The following is an 18,163-nucleotide window of genomic DNA, read 5'->3' on the forward strand; positions in this document are numbered from 1 at the left end:
GTCTGAACGGCTGAGTGTGTGACAGTGGAGCTCTGGCTCACCCCTGCGGACCCAGTCACCATTGTGGATATTAATGACTGTGCCCACGAGGTCACTTCCTCTCTGTCTCTTCTCCCACAGGACATCCAGGGCTTTCCTAGCATTCTCCTGTTGGGACACAGAAACACATCTTCATACACACCACGGGTTCATAAATACAAAAAAATATATATTTATTATTACTGGAATTACTAATGTACCTCGAACACGGCCTCCCCAGACAGCCGACTGAGAGCAGCAAACTCTAGAATCATGGTCCCTGCACAGGCTGTACAGGTGTCCGACTCAGTGCCTGTGCGTGACATGGGATTAAGGACCCCGTACCTCAGGTTTACCTGCAAACAAACAGAAGTATATTGTATGCATATTATTGTGGCCCTGGCGGCACAGAATAATCAAACGACTGCTCAGAGGTGCTTGGGAAGATGGGTCACAACGGGGGACCAGTGTGTGTGTGTGTGTGGGTGTGTGTATCCAAGCTCCATCAGCTAGGACTAGATATTGGCTAATAAAATATTCCCATTCCTGCTCAAGTTGGCATCCCTTCTTAAACAGCCAAACTGTATACTCATTCACACATCAAGTCTTGAGTTGGATTCAGGGAAGGAAATTCATACAAACTGCAACAGACACGATCACTGACTTACATTCCCTTTGTCTACTTGTCCCATTCTTCAATCTTGTCTGGGATATGTTTTAGTTGGCACACCTGTGTGGAGTATTTGATATACAGTGCCAGTCAATAGGTTGGACACGCCTACTCACTCAAGGGTTTTTCTTTATTTTTACTATTTTCTACATTGTAGAATAATAGTGAAGACATCAAACTATCATGTAGTAACCAAAAGTGTTAAACAAATCAAAATATATTTGAGATGAGATTTTTCAAAGTAGCCACCCTTTGCCTTGATGACAGCTTTGTACACCCGTGGCATTCTCTCAACCAGCTTTAAAAATAGATATTTTAATACTTCTTTAAATTAGCACAACAGTTGTCAGCTGTGCTAACATAATTGCAAAACGGTTTTCTAATGATCAATTAGCCTTTTAAAATGATAAACTTGGATTAGCTAACAACGTGCCATAGGAACACAGGAGTGGTGGTTGCTGATAACGGGCCTGTGTTGATATTCCATTAAAAAAAAGAAAATCGTCCATTTCCAGCTACAATAGTCAGTTACAACATTAACAATGTCTACACTGTATTTCTGATCAATTTGATGTTATTTTAAATGAACCAAAAATGCTTTTCTTTCAAAAACAAGGACATTTCTAAGTGACCCCAAACTTTTGTGTAGTGTATATTTTTTCATAACGAGATGCAGTACAACTGAGGCAAAGGTGTTCAAAATGATGTTGGCTGCGGATCTGGTTCTGTACTGTAGGTAGCACCATGAGCTCTTTTTGAAGGAGGACTCCTATCTCTTAAAGCAGTGGTTCCCAAAGTTTATATAGTCCCATACCCCTTCAAACATTCAACTTCCAGCTGCGTACCCCCTCTAGCACCAGGGTCAGTGCACTCTCAAATGTTGTTTTTTGACATCATTGTAAGCCTGCCACACACACACACTAAACATTTATTAAACAATAGAATGAGTGTGAGTTGTCGTCACAACCCGGCCCTTATGGGAAGTTGTGAAAGAGCTCTTATAGGACCAGGGCACAAATAATAATAATCAATAATTTTGCTCTTTATTTAACCATCTTACATAAAAAAAAACGTATTTGTTCATCGAAAATTGTGAATAACTCACCACGTGTTAACGAGCAGGGTGTGCTTGAAAGGATGCCCATAACTCTGCAATGTTGGGTTGTATTGGAGAGAGTCTGTCTTAAATCATTTTCCACACAGTCTGTGCCTGTATTTAGTTTTCATGCTAGTGAGGGACGAGAATCCACTCTCACATAGGTACGTGGTTGCACAGGGCATCAGTATCTTAACAGCACGATTTGCCAAGGCAGGATACTCTGGTCTCAGCCCAATCCAGAAATCTGGCAGTGACTTCTGATTACATTCCATTTTCACAGAACCGCTTGTTGCAATTTCGATGAGGCTCTCTTGTTCAGATATCAATCAGTAAGTGGACTGGAGGCAGGGCATGAAAGGGATAACGAATCCAGTTGTTTGTGTCATCCATTTCGGGAAAGGACCTGCGTAATTGCGCATCTAACTCACTCAGGTGCTTCGCTATATCACGTTTGACATTGTCTGTAAGCTTGAGTTCATTTGCACACAAAAATCATACAATGATGGAAATACCTGTGTGTTGTCTTTGTTAATGCAGACAGAGAAGAGCTCCAACTTCTTAAATCATAGCCTCAATTTTGTCTCGCACATAGAATATAGTTGTGGAGCATCCCTGTAATCCTAGATTCAGATCATTCAGGCGAGAAAAAACATTGCCCAGATAGGACAGTCGTGTGAGAATCTCGTCATCATGCAAGCGGTCAGACAAGTGAAAATGGTCAGTAAAGAAAACTAAGCTTGTTCTCAATTTTAAAAAACATGTCAATACTTTGCCCCTTGATAACCAGCGCACTTCTGTGTGTTGTAAAAGTGTAAAATGGTCTTTGCCCATATCATGGCACAGTGCAGAAAATACACGAGAGTTCAGGGGCCTTGCTTTAACAAAGTTAACCATTTTCACTGTAGTGTCCAAAACATCTTTCAAGCTGTCAGGCATTCCCTTGGCAGCAAGAGCCTCTGGGTGGATGCTGCAGTGGACCCAAGAGCCTCTGGGTGGATGCTGCAGTGGACCCAAGAGCCTCTGGGTGGATGCTTCAGTGGACCCAAGTGGCGTCAGGAGCAACTGCTTGCACGTGCGTTACCACTCCACTATGTCTCCCTGTCATGGCTTTTGCGCCATCAGTACAGATACCAACATGAGCAGCAGCTACGTTTGGCTCCATACGGACCATTAAGTGGAATTCCCGCGAGAGAGTAACGGTTAATGTGATTGGATGTTAATTATTTGACATTGTATTATTTCGCTGAACACTAGATGGTTTAATTTTATTTTTGGCAGTGAAAACATGGCTACTCAGTCGAGAACAACTTCACCCAAATGCATTGCCCCATTGGAAAATATAAATGGACTGTTTGAAAATGTGAAGATTAAAAATCAAATAAAAAGTAATAATAACAATTTTAAAAAGTGACTCACGTTTTTATTTGGCGTACCCCTGACAGCATTGCCGTACCCTAGTTTGGAAATACCTGTACAGGGATGGTCAGGCACCCAATGGGACGACAACCCACTTTGGGATGGGGAGAGGTTTTAGTGGGTGGAACATTGGAGGACAATTAGAGGTTTACTTAGTCGCAGCTACAGTATGCGTACAAAACATTTACACCTGCATCATACAGGTTGCAAAATACTTGGGAGGAGATGTTCGATGTTCATACTCCATGATACACAAAACGATGCCGGATTCAAAACTTGATTTTTTAAATTTAAACTACAATACAAAATTATTTGTGTGTTCCCCTGGGGTAGGAAAGGCCACTGGTGATGTTAAAGGCAGGGATACAACCATCCCAGCTCTACAGATTGTGCTTTGAAGAGACAGAATCATGAGATCATTTGTTTTGGTACTGCCCATATGTAGCTTGTTTTTGGTCGCAGGTTCAGGAATGGCTGATGTACTTGGAGCTAACTCTGCAAATAGCACTGCTGGGTGATTTGAAAAGTCATAGTCAAATCGATCAATAATATAATAATACTCTTAGCAAAGGTGTTTATCTTTCATTTACTATGAGAAACTATGAGAACAGAAAGGTCCAGAACTTTTGTGAAACATCGCAGCACAGCGGGAAAAATATGTGGCTGCTAGAAATCAAAACTGGATGCTCTTCAGAGATAGATGGGAGGGGTTGAGGGTAGCTGAAGGATGGGACTAAAAGCAAACAAAAGGTAACTAAAATGTAAAATATACTGTCTGAGAAAAGTATGTAGACTGTATAAACTGGAAGGGTAAGTATTGTTTTATTAGCCAATATCTAGTCCTAGGATGTAGGGTTTGGGGAAAATAATAAAGTTGGACATTATTATTATTAGTTTTTAAATAAAACATTTTGTAGCAATGTAATTGTCTGCATCATTTCCAATCCCCAATATATTTGGGGGGTTAATATATTTATTTAAAATAATAGCTGCAATATTAAAGCTAATCTACCCATTTTTTTTTTTATTTTTTATGTATATTGTATGTCATTGTATTACATGCGTATTGTCAGATAATTATTCGACTACAACGCTATCTTGAATCACTTTGAATCTTCTATTCACATTCATCTGGTTACTCCTTTCAGACCTGAATCGTTTGGTATTTTTCCGACGTTGTGGAAAAACAGAGTTCTGATAAACAAGGCTTTGCGCCCAGGGGAACCGCGAAAAGCAGACATGTGAAGAGTGAGGTGTGTTACCCTGGGGTAGGGAAGGCCACTGGTGGTGTTAAAGGCAGGGAGCAGTCTGTTGCCCAGCTCCTTGGCCATGTGGAGCAGCTCATCTCTGTACCACTGCATCCTCTCCCCCCGCTGACGGAGCATGTCCGCCATCGTATGCGCCCCCAGCAGGCCCCTGTAGGGACAGCAAGATGATGGTGTGGTGAGCAACATGATGGTGTGGTGAGCAACATGATGGTGTGGTGAGCACGTAGCAATGTCTGGACAATTTCCTATTCATCTAAACACTGCCAGCACTATATGATAAAGTCGTACAGTTATTAGAACATAATGTCCAATTACACATTTGAACCAGTATCATACACGATCTTGGAGAACTACTGTGTCGTAGTGAGACAATGCATTGTATAGGTTCGTACCCCAGGACTCGGATGTTGGTCTCAAACACAGACACCACCACATCGTTGTCCAGCCTGACATCCCTCAACGTCCTCCTCACCGCATCCTCAAACTCGTCGAGCTTGTTCAACACCTGGAAACACGGACAAGCAACATTCGTTAATAGGGGAAAAGACTGAAGAAATAGGTGTTTAAATACCTAAGACTAAACAAATGAGAAACTTGCCTGAAAAAAAAAAAAACATGAATTATTCCTGTGAATTACTACATTTCAATGATTTTTGCTAGAGTTTCCAGAACCATTAGAAAGAAGGGCTATCCATTTAGTCTATACTGCCATGTACTTTATGTGAGTGGCTCTGAGGGGTTGTCATGAAAATGGATCCCATTTCTTCATGGATTTCTCTATAGACATTTGTGGTACTACAGCTGACTACAATTATAGCCACACAGACAGGATCAGATACTCACCACCAGAGTATCCAGGGTGTCAATCAGAGTGAGGGAGAACCTAGGAGAAAACAAGGTTATATTTGTTAGGGGACACCATAGCAAAAATGTTTGCAACAAAACCTTGAAAACTGTAGTTTCTTATTGGACAAGTTCGGATAGTCCTGCCCTGTTTCAGCCCGTCTTATTCCATTTGGTGCTTAATGAAAATGACCCAGGTCAGGAGGATGAACTTCTGCACACACAACACAACCTAGATCCTGCTCCATGTCAGCTTCACCATAGCCATCCTCTACTGTGTTTCCAGGCTAAGTGTTACATACAAGGTCTTAAGGAAGAACCAGAGAGGGTTCGGGTAGGTCATGTCAAACAGAGTATAACAGGCTTTCCCACATCAAGTCCAAATGCATTTCCTTTTCCCATGAGCGTTACATATTGAGAAACGTGCGGTTGTACTCACTTCCCCAGAGAGTCGTCGATGTCTCCCCTGTTGGGCTCCAGACCACGCACCCTCCCCCTGCAGCTCAGGGGCATCAGCTCGTCCGCTGGGTACGCATATTTCTGTGGCAGAATCAGGGAACAGGTGCAGTCAGGGTACGGTACATGTACTAATTAGGAGGAACACTTGTTTAAATACGTTTGAACTTGGAAGTATAGGCCCGAGTGGATGGCACACAGTCAAGTCAGAGAGCTGTTTGAGCAAGAATACAATATCAACAAAACAGTTAACAGAAGCATGCCCTGGCCAGCTACATGGTCAGTAACAGACAAACAGCCATAGCTATGGCCTGAAGCATCCAATTTTGCCCAATGTAGTTGAAAGTGACAATAATAATGCAAAATGGCATACATCTGATGTGTTATTAGAAATTATGTGGTCAGACAGACTTACCATATAGCTGCCATAGGCATGATCGAACATCTCAACGATCTGGTCCCTGTAACAGAAAGAAATATACTACATCAACATAACCAAGTCATTTCTAACAGACAAGATGATGGATAGGTAAAGTGCTGGTGTGTTCAACGATTTAGTCCCTTCGTCTTCACAGCACAGACCTCGCCACTCAGTAAAATGTGGGCATTGCGCAATGCTGGAGTGTGATCACACACGGTTGTTATCTCACCTGATTTTGCTCTTTTCTTCTGGTAACATGGCCTGACCTTCCTGGCCATTGGCCCAGCTAAAAAGGCCTGTAAGGAGTAGGGCTCTCAGCATCATGGCAATGCCAGGAGAACCCTGTGGCCAGCAAAACAGCTTTGCACCCATTTAATCTCTGACACGTCTGTACACAAGTGGGTGTTCCTGTGCTCTCAATGAGGTCCCTGAAAAATCATATAGTCCAATGCATTTCTTCTCCCGGAACCTGCATGAAGTGGTCTCATGGACAAGCACTAGAGTTCAGAGACTTGACAACTGGTTGTCTCCACTACAGTTGATGGACTTAGCTGTCAAAATAGCTAATTGACAACAACAATCAGGTTACTTGCATGTTACCCTTGCCAGGATCAATAATTAGCGAGCCTAACAAGAGAACCACCGGGTACGTTGGAGATTGAACTTTGCCACAATAGACATCTGTGGGTGTACCTAGCTTGCAAGCTATCTAGCTATGTCCATATACTTTGAATCACACACGAACCTCCTCTTCTGTTCACTAGCGTGATTTCCCAGTCTATAATCAGGCGTATACTCAAAATGACAGGAAGGAACTCCCATCAGCTTAGCTGGCTAGTTAGCGAACTTAGCTAGCTAATTAACAAAGAGGAGCCAGTGGTGATGTCTGCTTCGTATTGCAACACAGCCCTCCTCTTCCGTGTCAGCCCCAGTGACACGGACAACGTCTGTCTCCCGACCCAAATGTTGTTTTTTTTTCAACCAAACCGTCGAAACCCCAGGGAGAAACCAAATCAGACGGTGCTTAGCTTCTTTGGTGGCTACTTACTTAGCAAGCAGTCTACTACAAACGACGAGCTTTGAGGATACCTCGTGACGCTATTGGTCGAGGCGGCAGAAGTAAAAGGAAGACATTGGCTGTGTTCGAGAGGATCAACACCGTCCAAGTATGACTCGCTGATCTACAAATAATGAGTAGTTATTTATGATACAATGTTCTTTGTGGATCAGTCAGTCGGCAGTTGCCTGCAATGTCAAACAAGCCCAATTTACGTCGTTTGTATCGTGATGGAGCGTATCACGATATGAATGTTGACGTCAAAGGTTGCTGGTTTTCAAAGTTACATGATCAGTTATAGCCATAATATTGAGTTACAATGTAGGCATACTTTTTTAACTTGCTAGATCAACCAGAGAAGCATGGTCAATTTTAAAACAACACTTTGCAATATGTCTATCCTTTCGTATGCATTATTAGACTATGAAGTATGCCTAAATGTAGGCTAAGCTATCACATTCGAATGTAAGTGGAGATACTGAGATTGTATCTTTGTTTTATGGCGGTCCGCAAACAAATGTTATAGGTGCATGCCACCGCCTACTATCCCGTAGTATGAATTCATTACACTTTGTGAAATCTCGTAAACCCAAGTACTTCTCTGCAGCTGCCACCACAACATCTATCCTCTGTCATTTGCCTTCCATTTCTGTGGTAGAATTGTTGGCCATGAACGCCCCCCCCCCCAAAAAAAAAACAAAACAATTGTACTAAAGCCCATGTTATTCCTATCACTCTCTACTGGCCTCTACCTACTCACGATCCCTCAACCTGCCCCTGGACCCATCCTCCACTACTACTATCTTCACTGCCTCAGCATATGACACCTTCTACATTACGATCCTGGCAACCTCAACCTGCCTTCCTCTCACTGGGCACCTCTGATCTCCAGCACAATGCGGACTACTACAGTTTACAAACAACTTTTTCCACCGATACTACACATCCAGGAATCTCCCTTCTACACATTGTTGCCGATTGCGTCTAGCTGCCTTGCAAATTAATGATATGCACAAGACTACATCTACCATCTACCCTTGCGACATTTTATAACGTCATGTGGTGCCGCGGCATCATCATTGTCAAACTGTGCAGGGCAGAAGCATGTTTATGGTAGCCTGCTGCCAGAAACGAGAAGAAGTGGAATGCAACTAAATCCCGTCAAAACGTCGTCTCTAGTTCGCTCTCGTCGGTGATGGGGAGTCAAAGGGCCTGAGGAAACCCACCCCCCCAAAAAATCTTATTTGTCTGCTCAAGTTGATCTATCATGTCTGTAAGTAGTTTCTTCGCATAGTGTTGTGTTGCATTTGTTTTTTTGGTGATACAACACAATCATATGTAGGTAATACTTTCGCAGAGCATTACACCATTTAACTGTTTTGCATGACAGAGAGAGAGAGGGAGAGAGCGAGCGAACGAACGAACATGTTGTAGGCTACTGTAATGTGAGTGCTGCTGGCGCTATTGATACTTTATATATTTTATTTATTTTTTAAACCTTTACTTAACTAGGCAAGTCAGTTAAGAACAAATTCTTATTTTCAATGACGGCCTAGGAACAGTGGGTTAACTGCCTTGTTCAGGGGCAGAACGACAGATGTTTACCTTGTCAGCTCGGGGATACGATCTCGCAACCTTTCTGGTCACTAGTATATGGAAAGTGACCTATGTTATGTAAGAGTTTGAATACTTTGAGCCATACATAGACCAATTGCCTAATTGGATGTCCACAATTTCTCTTATGTCACTACATTATTCAAATCTGATAATGGATCATGGGCTATATCTTTCCATAAATCACATTTTTATCTGCACTCAATAGCCTTGGTTTCTCTAATGACTGCCTCGCCTGGTGTGTCAAATCGGAGAGCCTGTTGTCCGGACCTCTGGCAGTCTCAATGGGGGTGCCACAGGGTTCAATTCTCAGGCCGACTTTTCTCTGTATACATCAATGATGTCGCTCTTGCTGCTGGTGAGTCTCTGATCCACCTCTACGCAGACGACACCATTCTGTATACTTCTTGCCCTTCTTTGGACACTGTTACTAACCCTCCAGGCAAGCTTCAATGCCATAACTCTCCTTCCGTGGCCTCCAATTGCTCTTAAATACAAGTAAAACTAAATGCATGCTCTTCAACCGATCGCTGCCCGCACCTGCCCGCCTGTCCAACATCACTACTCTGGACGGCTCTGACTTAGAATACGTGGACAACTACAAATACCTAGGTGTCTGGTTAGACTGTAAACTCTCCTTCCAGTCCCATATCAAACATCTCCAATCCAAAGTTAAATCTAGAATTGGCTTCCTATTTCGCAACAAAGCATCCTTCACTCATGCTGCCAAACATACCCTTGTAAAACTGACCATCCTACCAATCCTCGACTTCGGCGATGTCATTTACAAAATAGCCTCCAATACCCTACTCAACAAATTGGATGCAGTCTATCACAGTGCAATCCGTTTTGTCACCAAAGCCCCATATACTACCCACCATTGTACGCTCTCGTTGGCTGGCCCTCGCTTCATACTCGTCGCCAAACCCACTGGCTCCATGTCATCTACAAGACCCTGCTAGGTAAAGTCCCCCCTTATCTCAGCTCGCTGGTCACCATAGCATCACCCACCTGTAGCACACGCTCCAGCAGGTACAGTGCCTTGCGAAAGTATTCGGCCCCCTTGAACTTTGCGACCTTTTGCCACATTTCAGGCTTCAAACATAAAGATATAAAACTGTATTTTTTTGTGAAGAATCAACAACAAGTGGGACACAATCATGAAGTGGAATGACATTTATTGGATATTTCAAACTTTTTTAACAAATCAAAAACTGAAAAATTGGGCGTGCAAAATTATTCAGCCCCTTTACTTTCAGTGCAGCAAACTCTCTCCAGAAGTTTAGTGAGGATCTCTGAATGATCCAATGTTGACCTAAATGACTAATGATGATAAATACAATCCACCTGTGTGTAATCAAGTCTCCGTATAAATGCACCTGCACTGTGATAGTCTCAGAGGTCCGTTAAAAGTGCAGAGAGCATGAAGAACAAGGAACACACCAGGCAGGTTCGAGATACTGTTGTGAAGAAGTTTAAAGCCGGATTTGGATACAAAAAGATTTCCCAAGCTTTAAACATCCCAAGGAGCACTGTGCAAGCGATAATATTGAAATGGAAGGAGTATCAGACCACTGCAAATCTACCAAGACCTGCCGTCCCTCTAAACTTTCAGCTCATACAAGGAGAAGAATGATCAGAGATGCAGCCAAGAGGCCCATGATCACTCTGGATGAACTGCAGAGATCTACAGCTGAGGTGGGAGACTCTGTCCATAGGACAACAATCAGTCGTATATTGCACAAATCTGGCCTTTATGGAAGAGTGGCAAGAAGAAAGCCATTTCTTAAAGATATCCATAAAAAGTGTTGTTTAAAGTTTGCCACACGCCACCTGGGAGACACACCAAACATGTGGAAGAAGGTGCTCTGGTCAGATGAAACCAAAATTGAACTTTTTGGCAACAATGCAAAACGTTATGTTTGGCGTAAAAGCAACACAGCTGAACACACCATCCCCACTGTCAAACATGGTGGTGGCAGCATCATGGTTTGGGCCTGCTTTTCTTCAGCAGGGACAGGGAAGATGGTTAAAATTGATGGGAAGATGGATGGATCCAAATACAGAACCATTCTGGAAGAAAACCTGATGGAGTCTGTAAAAGACCTGAGACTGGGACGGAGATTTGTCTTCCAACAAGACAATGATCCAAAACATAAAGCTAAATCTACAATGGAATGGTTCAAAAATAAACATATCCAGGTGTTAGAATGGCCAGACCTGAATCCAATCGAGAATCTGTGGAAAGAACTGAAAACTGCTGTTCACAAATGCTCTCCATCCAACCTCACTGAGCTCGAGCTGTTTTGCAAGGAGGAATGGGAAAAAATGTCAGTCTCTTGATGTGCAAAACTGATAGAGACATACCCCAAGCGACTTACAGCTGTAATCGCAGCAAAAGGTGGCGCTACAAAGTATTAACTTAAGGGGGCTGAATAATTTTGCACGCCCAATTTTTCAGTTTTTGATTTGTTAAGAAAGTTTGAAATATCCAATAAATGTTGTTCCACTTCATGATTGTGTCCCACTTGTTGTTGATTCTTCACAAAAAAATGCAGTTTTATATCTTTATGTTTGAAGCCTGAAATGTGGCAAAAGGTCGCAAAGTTCAAGGGGGCCGAATACTTTCGCAAGGCACTGTATATCTCTCTGGTCACCCCCAAAAGCAATTATTTATTTGGCCGCCTCTCCTTCCAGTTCTCTGCTGCCAATGACTGGAACGAACTACAAAAATCTCTGAAACTGGAAACACTTATCTCCCTCCCTCACTAGCTTTAAGCACCAACTGTCAGAGCAGCTCACATATTACTGAACCTGTACATAGCCCACCTATAATTTAGCCCAAACAACTACCTCTTTCCCTACTGTATTTATTTTATTTATTTTGCTCCTTTGCACCCCATTATTTTTATTCCTACTTTGCACATTCTTCCACTGCAAATCTACCATTCCAGTGTTTTACTTGCTATATTGTATTTACTTTGCCACCATGGCATTTTTTTTTGCCTTTACCTCATTTGCTCACATCGTATATAGACTTGTTTCTACTGTATTATTGACTGTATGTTTGTTTTACTCCATGTGTAACTGTGTTGTTGTGTGTCGAACTGCTTTGCTTTATCTTGGCCAGGTCGCAATTGTAAATGAGAACTTGTTCTCAACTTGCCTACCTGGTTAAATAAAGGTAAAATAAAATAAAAATCTCCAATCCCAAAATTAAATCTAGATTCGGCTTCCTATTTCGCAACAAAGCCTCCTTCCCTCATGCTGCCAAACATACCCTCGTAAAACTGACTATCCTACCGATCCTTGACTTTGGCGATGTCATTTACAAAATAGCCTCCAACACTTTACTCAACAAATTGGATGCAGTCTATCACAGTGCTATCCGTTTTGTCACCAAAGCCCAATATACTACCCACCACTGTGACCGGTATGCTCTCGTTGGCTGGCCCTCGCTACATATTCGTCGTCAAACCCACTGGCTCCAGGTCATCTAAGTTTTTGCTAGGTAAAGCCCCGCCTTATCTCAGCTCACTGGTCACCATAGCAACACCCATCCGTAGCACGCGCTCCAGCAGGTATATTTCACTGGTCATCCCCAAAGCCAACCTCTTGGCCGCCTTTCCTTCCAGTTCTCTGCCGCCAATGACTGGAACGAATTGCAAAAAAAAATCACTGAAGCTGGAGACATATCTTTCTCACTAACTTTAAGCACCAGCTATCAGAGCAGCTTACTGATCGCTGCAGCTGTACATAGCCCATCTGTAAATAGCCCATCCATCCAACCAACTTCAAACCTCATCCCCATATTTGTTTTTCTGCTCTTTTGCACACTCATCTGCACATCTATCACTCCAGTGTTAATTTTCTAAATTGTAATTACTTTGCCACTGTGGCCTATTTATTGACTTACACTGTATACAGATTTTTCTATTGTGTATTGACTGTACGTTTGTTTATGTGTAACTCTGTGTTTTTGTCGCACTGCCTTGCTTTATCTTGGCCAGGTCACAGTTGTAAATGAGAACTTGTTCTCAACTGGTCTACCTGGTTAAATAAAGGTCAAATAAACAGGCAAAGGCTCCTGCTGAGAATTTCAAGAAGAAAAAAAAAGTGTATGTATGCATCTCTCACTGAGCTCGTTTTCCTTCACTGGCCTTGAGACACTGCATCCAGTTTAGGACCCAGTAGGCTCTCTTGACAATCAAATTGGCTGATAAGCTCACATGCGACAGCATGGCTGTCTTTTCATAGTACTGCTATTGTTTGTCAGTACAAGCAGAATCTGTGCTCTAAGAATGGTGGTCATTGTCTTTAATTGCCACAAACTATTTGGACTATTGGTTTTGGTTGGAAGACCAGAGAGCCCCTTTGTCTTGGAATGCAAAACCTGTTGTGGTTGTTTCCTCTGGAAAGACTAACTTACAGTATGTCCTCCAGGGAAAACTTCATGAGTTTCTGCGAGTCCTGTACTTAAGTTTATAGGAGATGTGCAACTATGTTATTGAAGGGGTTAGCCAACCTATAACCTACCGAGTATCTGGTTGTTGCAGCCTCTTATCAGGTGAATTTAAGTATACATATTTTTTATACTTATGTTATTCTGTAGCCTGTAAGTCCATACTATTGTGCTATTTTGTAACCTTTAAGTGAAAATGAATACTTACTGGAATTTGTGTGTGGTAGGGAGAGGAAAAGGAAAAATATTGAGAACTCACATACATACACACACACACACACACACACACACAGTGGGGCAAAAAAAGTATTTAGTCAGCCACCAATTGTGCAAGTTCTCCCACTTAAAAAGATGGAGGCCTGTAATTTATCATAGGTCACTTCAACTATGACAGACATGAGGAAAGAAAATCACATTGTAGGATTTTTTATGAATTTATTTGCAAATTATGGTGGAAAATAAGTATTTGGTCACCTACAAACAAGCAAGATTTCTAGCTCTCACAGACCTGTAACTTCTTTAAGAGGCTCCTCTGTCCTCCACTCGTTACCTGTATTAATGGCACCTGTTTGAACTTGTTATCAGTATAAAGGACCTGTCCACAACCTCAAACAGTCACACTCCAAACTCCACTATGGCCAAGACCAAAAAGCTGTCAAAGGACACCAGAAACAAAATTGTACAAGAACGGTGAGCACAAATCCCAGAACCACACGGGGGGACCTAGTGAATGACCTACAGAGAGCTGGGACCAAGTAACAAAGCCTACTACCATCAGTAACACACTACGCCGCCAGGGACTCAAATCCTGCAGTGCCAGACGTGTCCCCCTGCTTAAGCCAGTACATGTCCAGGCCCGTCTGAAGTTTGCTAGAGAGCATTTGGATGATCCAGAAGAAGATTGGGAGAATGTCATATAGTCAGATGAAACCAAAATCTAACCTTTTGGTAAAAACTCAACTCGTCGTGTTTGGAGGAGAAAGAATGCTGAGTTGCATCCAAAGAACACCATACCTACTGTGAAGCATGGGGGTGGAAACATCATGATTTGGGGCTGTTTTTCTACAAAGGGACCAGGACGACTGATCCGTGTAAAGGAAAGAATGAATGGGGCCATGTATCGTGAGATTTTGAGTGAAAACCTCCTTCCATCAGCAAGGGCATTGAAGATGAAACGTGGCTGGGTCTTTCAGCATGACAATGATCCCAAACACACCGCCCGGGCAACGAAGGAGTGGCTTCGTAAGAAGCATTTCAAGGGCCTGGAGTGGCCTAGCCAGTCTCCAGATCTCAACCCCATAGAAAATCTTTGGAGGGAGTTGAAAGTCCGTGCTGCCCAGCAACAGCCCCAAAACATCACTGCTCTAGAGGAGATCTGCATGGAGGAATGGGCCAAAATACCAGCAACAGTGTGTGAAAACCTTGTGAAGACTTACAGAAAACGTTTGACCTCGGTCATTGCCAACAAAGGGTATATAACAAAGTATTGAGATAAACTTTTGTTATTGACCAAATACTTATTTTCCACCATAATTTGCAAATTCATAAAAAATCCTACAATGTGATTTTCTGGATTTTTTTCTTCTCATTGTCTGTCATAGTTGAAGTGTACCTATGATAAATTACAGGCCTCATCTTTTTAAGTGGGAGAACTTGCACAATTGGTGGCTGACTAAATACTTTCTTGCCCCACTGTATATACACATTTTCATTCTTATTTTTTTTGGAAGATGTTGGATTATTTGCCAGGAAAACTATAAAAAATGAACTGTCCAAAATAAAATAAAGGAAAACATAAAAATTGAGAACTGTAAAAAAAAGAGTAATGAGCTGAGTATAATTGAATTATATTATTTGCTTATTGTAACATGTTAGATTTAGTTTGTTGTTGGTGATAGTGTATGTTTTAAGTATATGTGGTTTATTGTTGGTGACTGATATATTAAATAATTGAAAGGATTGCAAAACGTGATGTAGGTAGAGGGGCAGATAAGGAGAGGTTTTGAGATTCTACAGCTTGCTTTAGTGTGTCTGTGTTTTGTATATTTGTTTGTTTCTGAAATGCATTGACTTTTATTTTTACATTTTAGTAATTTAACAGGCGCTCTTATCCAGAGCGACTTAGTGAGTGCATTAATCTTAAAATAGTTAAGTGACACAACCACACATCACAGTCGTAGTATATCAACCAATTCTAAAGTTATAATCCAAAGAGGTTTCCACATCACTTTTGTATATGGTATACTTCCCCAAGATGCAAGGGGAGAATGAAATATACCTGCTAGAGTGCGTGCTACGGGTGGGTGTTGCTATGATAAGTGAGCTGAGATAAGGCAGATCTTTACCTAGCAGAGACTTATAGATGACCTGGAACCAGTGGATTTGGCAACGAATATGTTGTAGTAGAGTAGAGTGTTGGAGGCTATTTTGTAAATGACGTCGCCAAATTCAAGGATGGGTAGGATAGTCAGGTGGAAATATGTTGTTTTTATATTGTACTTGAATAGGAATATCTGTTTTATATTATACTGTCAATGAAACCCACCCTGAATTCAAGAGCATGTTGTGTCTCAAGAGATGGCAGGCACAACACAAAAACCTCAAAAGATGTAAAGTAAGGTCTAAGCAACAACATATGGAAATATGAAACAAAAATCATAGTTTACATGTTTTTAGATAAATGATAGACCAATTGGTCATATTAACAGGAGTCAGTCTGTCTGGCAGAGTTTGGATCAACGGCAACAAAGCACATTCCTGTCAGACAGAAATAACATGTCATTATCTACCTGACCAAGCTTTAGATTTCACGTCCATGTAACCAGGATTTCCTGCACAGGTCCCAAACCTGGTCCGCTTCCTTGCAGTATACTGCTGTTTACTTGTTGTTCAATTGCTCTTTTCTCATCCAGATGACCTTTGAGGCAGGGAGCAGCGTGACGCTGCTGTTTCACTTCTGGGATGTGCAAGGACCTGCAGGTAGGCCAACACTGACAGACCTATGCCCTCAGGAGAATCTAAATGATATTTTTGAACCCGTTTGTCTGCTTGACTATTACATTTTTCCCAAGTACAGTTCAGCCCCACCATTCTGCATAGTGTTTCAGGTAGCAAATTAGCACTTGTTGCTTATGACCTGTTCCAATAGGGCATCTAGTGACGCATGCAGTGGTTTCTTACTCATGTTAAGGAACTGCTGTTGACTCTACAGTACTATAAATATAGCAGACACTTTTGGGGCCACTGTTGATGACCATCATTGTTGTCAACCGCGATAATCTCTGTGGCCAATGTGTTTGCAGGGATGGTGCTGTCGGTGTTCGTGGTTCTCCTGTTGACCGTGTTCTACGAGCTGCTGAAGGTGTGGAGGGTCTGGCTGGGGAAGCGCCCCTCTCCCTTCCACTCCTCAGACTGCCGGGGAAGCAGCACTGCATTAGCCAGTAGCCTGTCGGTGTCCTCTCTGGCCCCCATGGAACAGACTGCCCCCACTCTCTCCCCCACGAACAGGTAGGATTCACACAGGAGCAGCCCTGCCCATGTAGTCGTCTGTGATTACCACGTTCCAGGGACGCTGGCTTTCATCCACCAGATCCCCAAATTGGCCAGAGAGTGCAAGCACCTGGTTTCACAGGCCGACGAATGACCGATCAATTATAAGAAAACCGAGCAGGTCATTAGACACGAGAACCTGAAATGTGCACCTGTATATAATTACCAGGGAGACTACTGCAATAACTGTTCTCCCTGTCTCATTTCACCCAGATGGCTTCTCCGTGGGATCCAGACAGCCCTGCACATCCTGCAGGTAACCCTTGGCTACATGCTGATGTTGTGCGTCATGTCCTACAACACCTGGATCTTCCTGGGGGTCATCTTGGGCTCCGTCCTGGGATACTTCATAGGGTTCCCGCTACTGGGTCAAATCTGATCAAACAGTGGAATCAACAGAACGAGAATAATCATTTTCCTGGACTATAGATCTATAGGCACTAGTTATCCTGTTGGACAAAGATGTGCTCTGACAAACATATCACAGCACCTCATGGTGTTTTTCATACCGACCCTGTTGCACACTCCATGTGCGATAGATCTCCCCGTGACTGTCACTTCAAGTTACCTGAAGTGAAAGGTGGTTCTCCCCTACTTATCTTAAAGCAGAGGTGTGCGAAGTAAAAAGCAAGATGGAGGCTTCCATAGTGTGACAAAGAGTACAGCATGGTAGGGGAGTGATCGAGCACACCCATGGTACATTTAAGATAAGTCTCAGGAAGTTAATGCTTATTTTTTTTGTGTTACCCTGTATGACCTACTGTACTATGCATATCCACTGACATATGTTTGAGAAGAGCTTGAGTTCAACCTGTGGCCTCATTCTAGCATCTAACGCCAAGGTCAGGCTTACTTGCAGAGGGAACTGAGATTATGCATTTCGTCAGCACTAGTCACAAGACATTTTCTGGAATTGCCACTGACAGCACAGAAGCATGTGATTGAGTGTTGTAACTCTGTCAGGCTCATTATGTAAGTGTTTAAATTGCTCTTAAGTACATAGAACTGAAAATGCGGCTCTCGTTAATCATTTGTGAGAGAGACCGTATACCCCAACCTTTTAGTGCCTTTTGATATCCTAAATACATTTCAGAGGCATATTTCCTGTTGAATTATACGGTAACCTAATCATGGATGAACGCAAAGCTTTTCTTCAAATCCTATTGATCTACAGTAAACTGAAAGTAGATCATGGCCTGCTTTTAATCTGAGCTTTTCAATGGACTTAATATGAACATGTGCTTACTACTGTTGTATTTTACAGATAGTAATAAAACAAATACCACTAAC

General features: G+C 42.4%; 2 protein-coding genes across 5 annotated transcripts in view; one reads left to right on the forward strand and one right to left on the reverse strand.

Moving 5' to 3' along the window:
- The window catches only part of si:ch211-282j22.3 (ER degradation-enhancing alpha-mannosidase-like protein 3), a 19,898-nt gene extending 12,614 nt beyond the window's left edge, over nucleotides 1-7,284 (reverse strand). Inside the window, exons 1-8 of one of the 2 annotated variants that reach the window (XM_021590775.3) lie at nucleotides 6,421-7,284; nucleotides 6,186-6,231; nucleotides 5,754-5,854; nucleotides 5,315-5,354; nucleotides 4,864-4,976; nucleotides 4,466-4,619; nucleotides 240-374; nucleotides 42-147 (exon numbers count right to left, since the gene is read on the reverse strand). In XM_021590775.3, coding sequence (XP_021446450.2) covers nucleotides 42-147; nucleotides 240-374; nucleotides 4,466-4,619; nucleotides 4,864-4,976; nucleotides 5,315-5,354; nucleotides 5,754-5,854; nucleotides 6,186-6,231; nucleotides 6,421-6,563 — 838 coding nt within the window. In that variant the 5' untranslated portion in view covers nucleotides 6,564-7,284. The remainder of the gene's footprint in view (nucleotides 1-41; nucleotides 148-239; nucleotides 375-4,465; nucleotides 4,620-4,863; nucleotides 4,977-5,314; nucleotides 5,355-5,753; nucleotides 5,855-6,185; nucleotides 6,232-6,420) is intronic. The other variant, XM_021590773.3, reaches the window with a different exon arrangement.
- slc31a2 (solute carrier family 31 member 2) lies at nucleotides 6,927-18,162 on the forward strand. Of its 3 annotated transcripts, XM_090227029.1 has the most exons (5): nucleotides 8,324-8,521; nucleotides 9,071-9,220; nucleotides 16,237-16,303; nucleotides 16,627-16,831; nucleotides 17,087-18,162. In XM_090227029.1, exons 2-5 carry the CDS (start codon nucleotides 9,200-9,202, stop codon nucleotides 17,250-17,252), a joined length of 459 nt encoding a protein of 152 aa, XP_090083155.1. In that variant the 5' UTR covers nucleotides 8,324-8,521; nucleotides 9,071-9,199; the 3' UTR covers nucleotides 17,253-18,162. The 3 variants fall into 3 exon arrangements, with proteins under 3 accessions (XP_021446453.3, XP_021446452.3, XP_090083155.1); XM_021590778.3 differs by lacking the exons at nucleotides 8,324-8,521; nucleotides 9,071-9,220 and adding an exon at nucleotides 6,927-7,357; XM_021590777.3 differs by lacking the exon at nucleotides 9,071-9,220 and having other exon boundaries at nucleotides 7,183-8,521.
- The last annotated feature ends 1 nt before the right edge of the window (nucleotide 18,163 follows it).

The sequence above is a fragment of the Oncorhynchus mykiss genome, chromosome 29 (genome assembly GCF_057628025.1).
Source record: "Oncorhynchus mykiss isolate SJ-2025 chromosome 29, ASM5762802v1, whole genome shotgun sequence".
NCBI lineage: Eukaryota > Metazoa > Chordata > Actinopteri > Salmoniformes > Salmonidae > Oncorhynchus > Oncorhynchus mykiss.

What these genes read in the sequence shown, in the direction of transcription:
- slc31a2 (XM_090227029.1), top strand. Translation starts at nt 9,200, where the DNA reads ATGATGTCGCTCTTGCTGCTG. An exon ending in GGATGTGCAAGGACCTGCAG is followed by an intron (nt 16,304 to 16,626) that starts GTAGGCCAACAC and finishes ATGTGTTTGCAG; the next exon opens with GGATGGTGCTGTCGGTGTTC. An exon ending in ACTCTCTCCCCCACGAACAG is followed by an intron (nt 16,832 to 17,086) that starts GTAGGATTCACA and finishes CATTTCACCCAG; the next exon opens with ATGGCTTCTCCGTGGGATCC.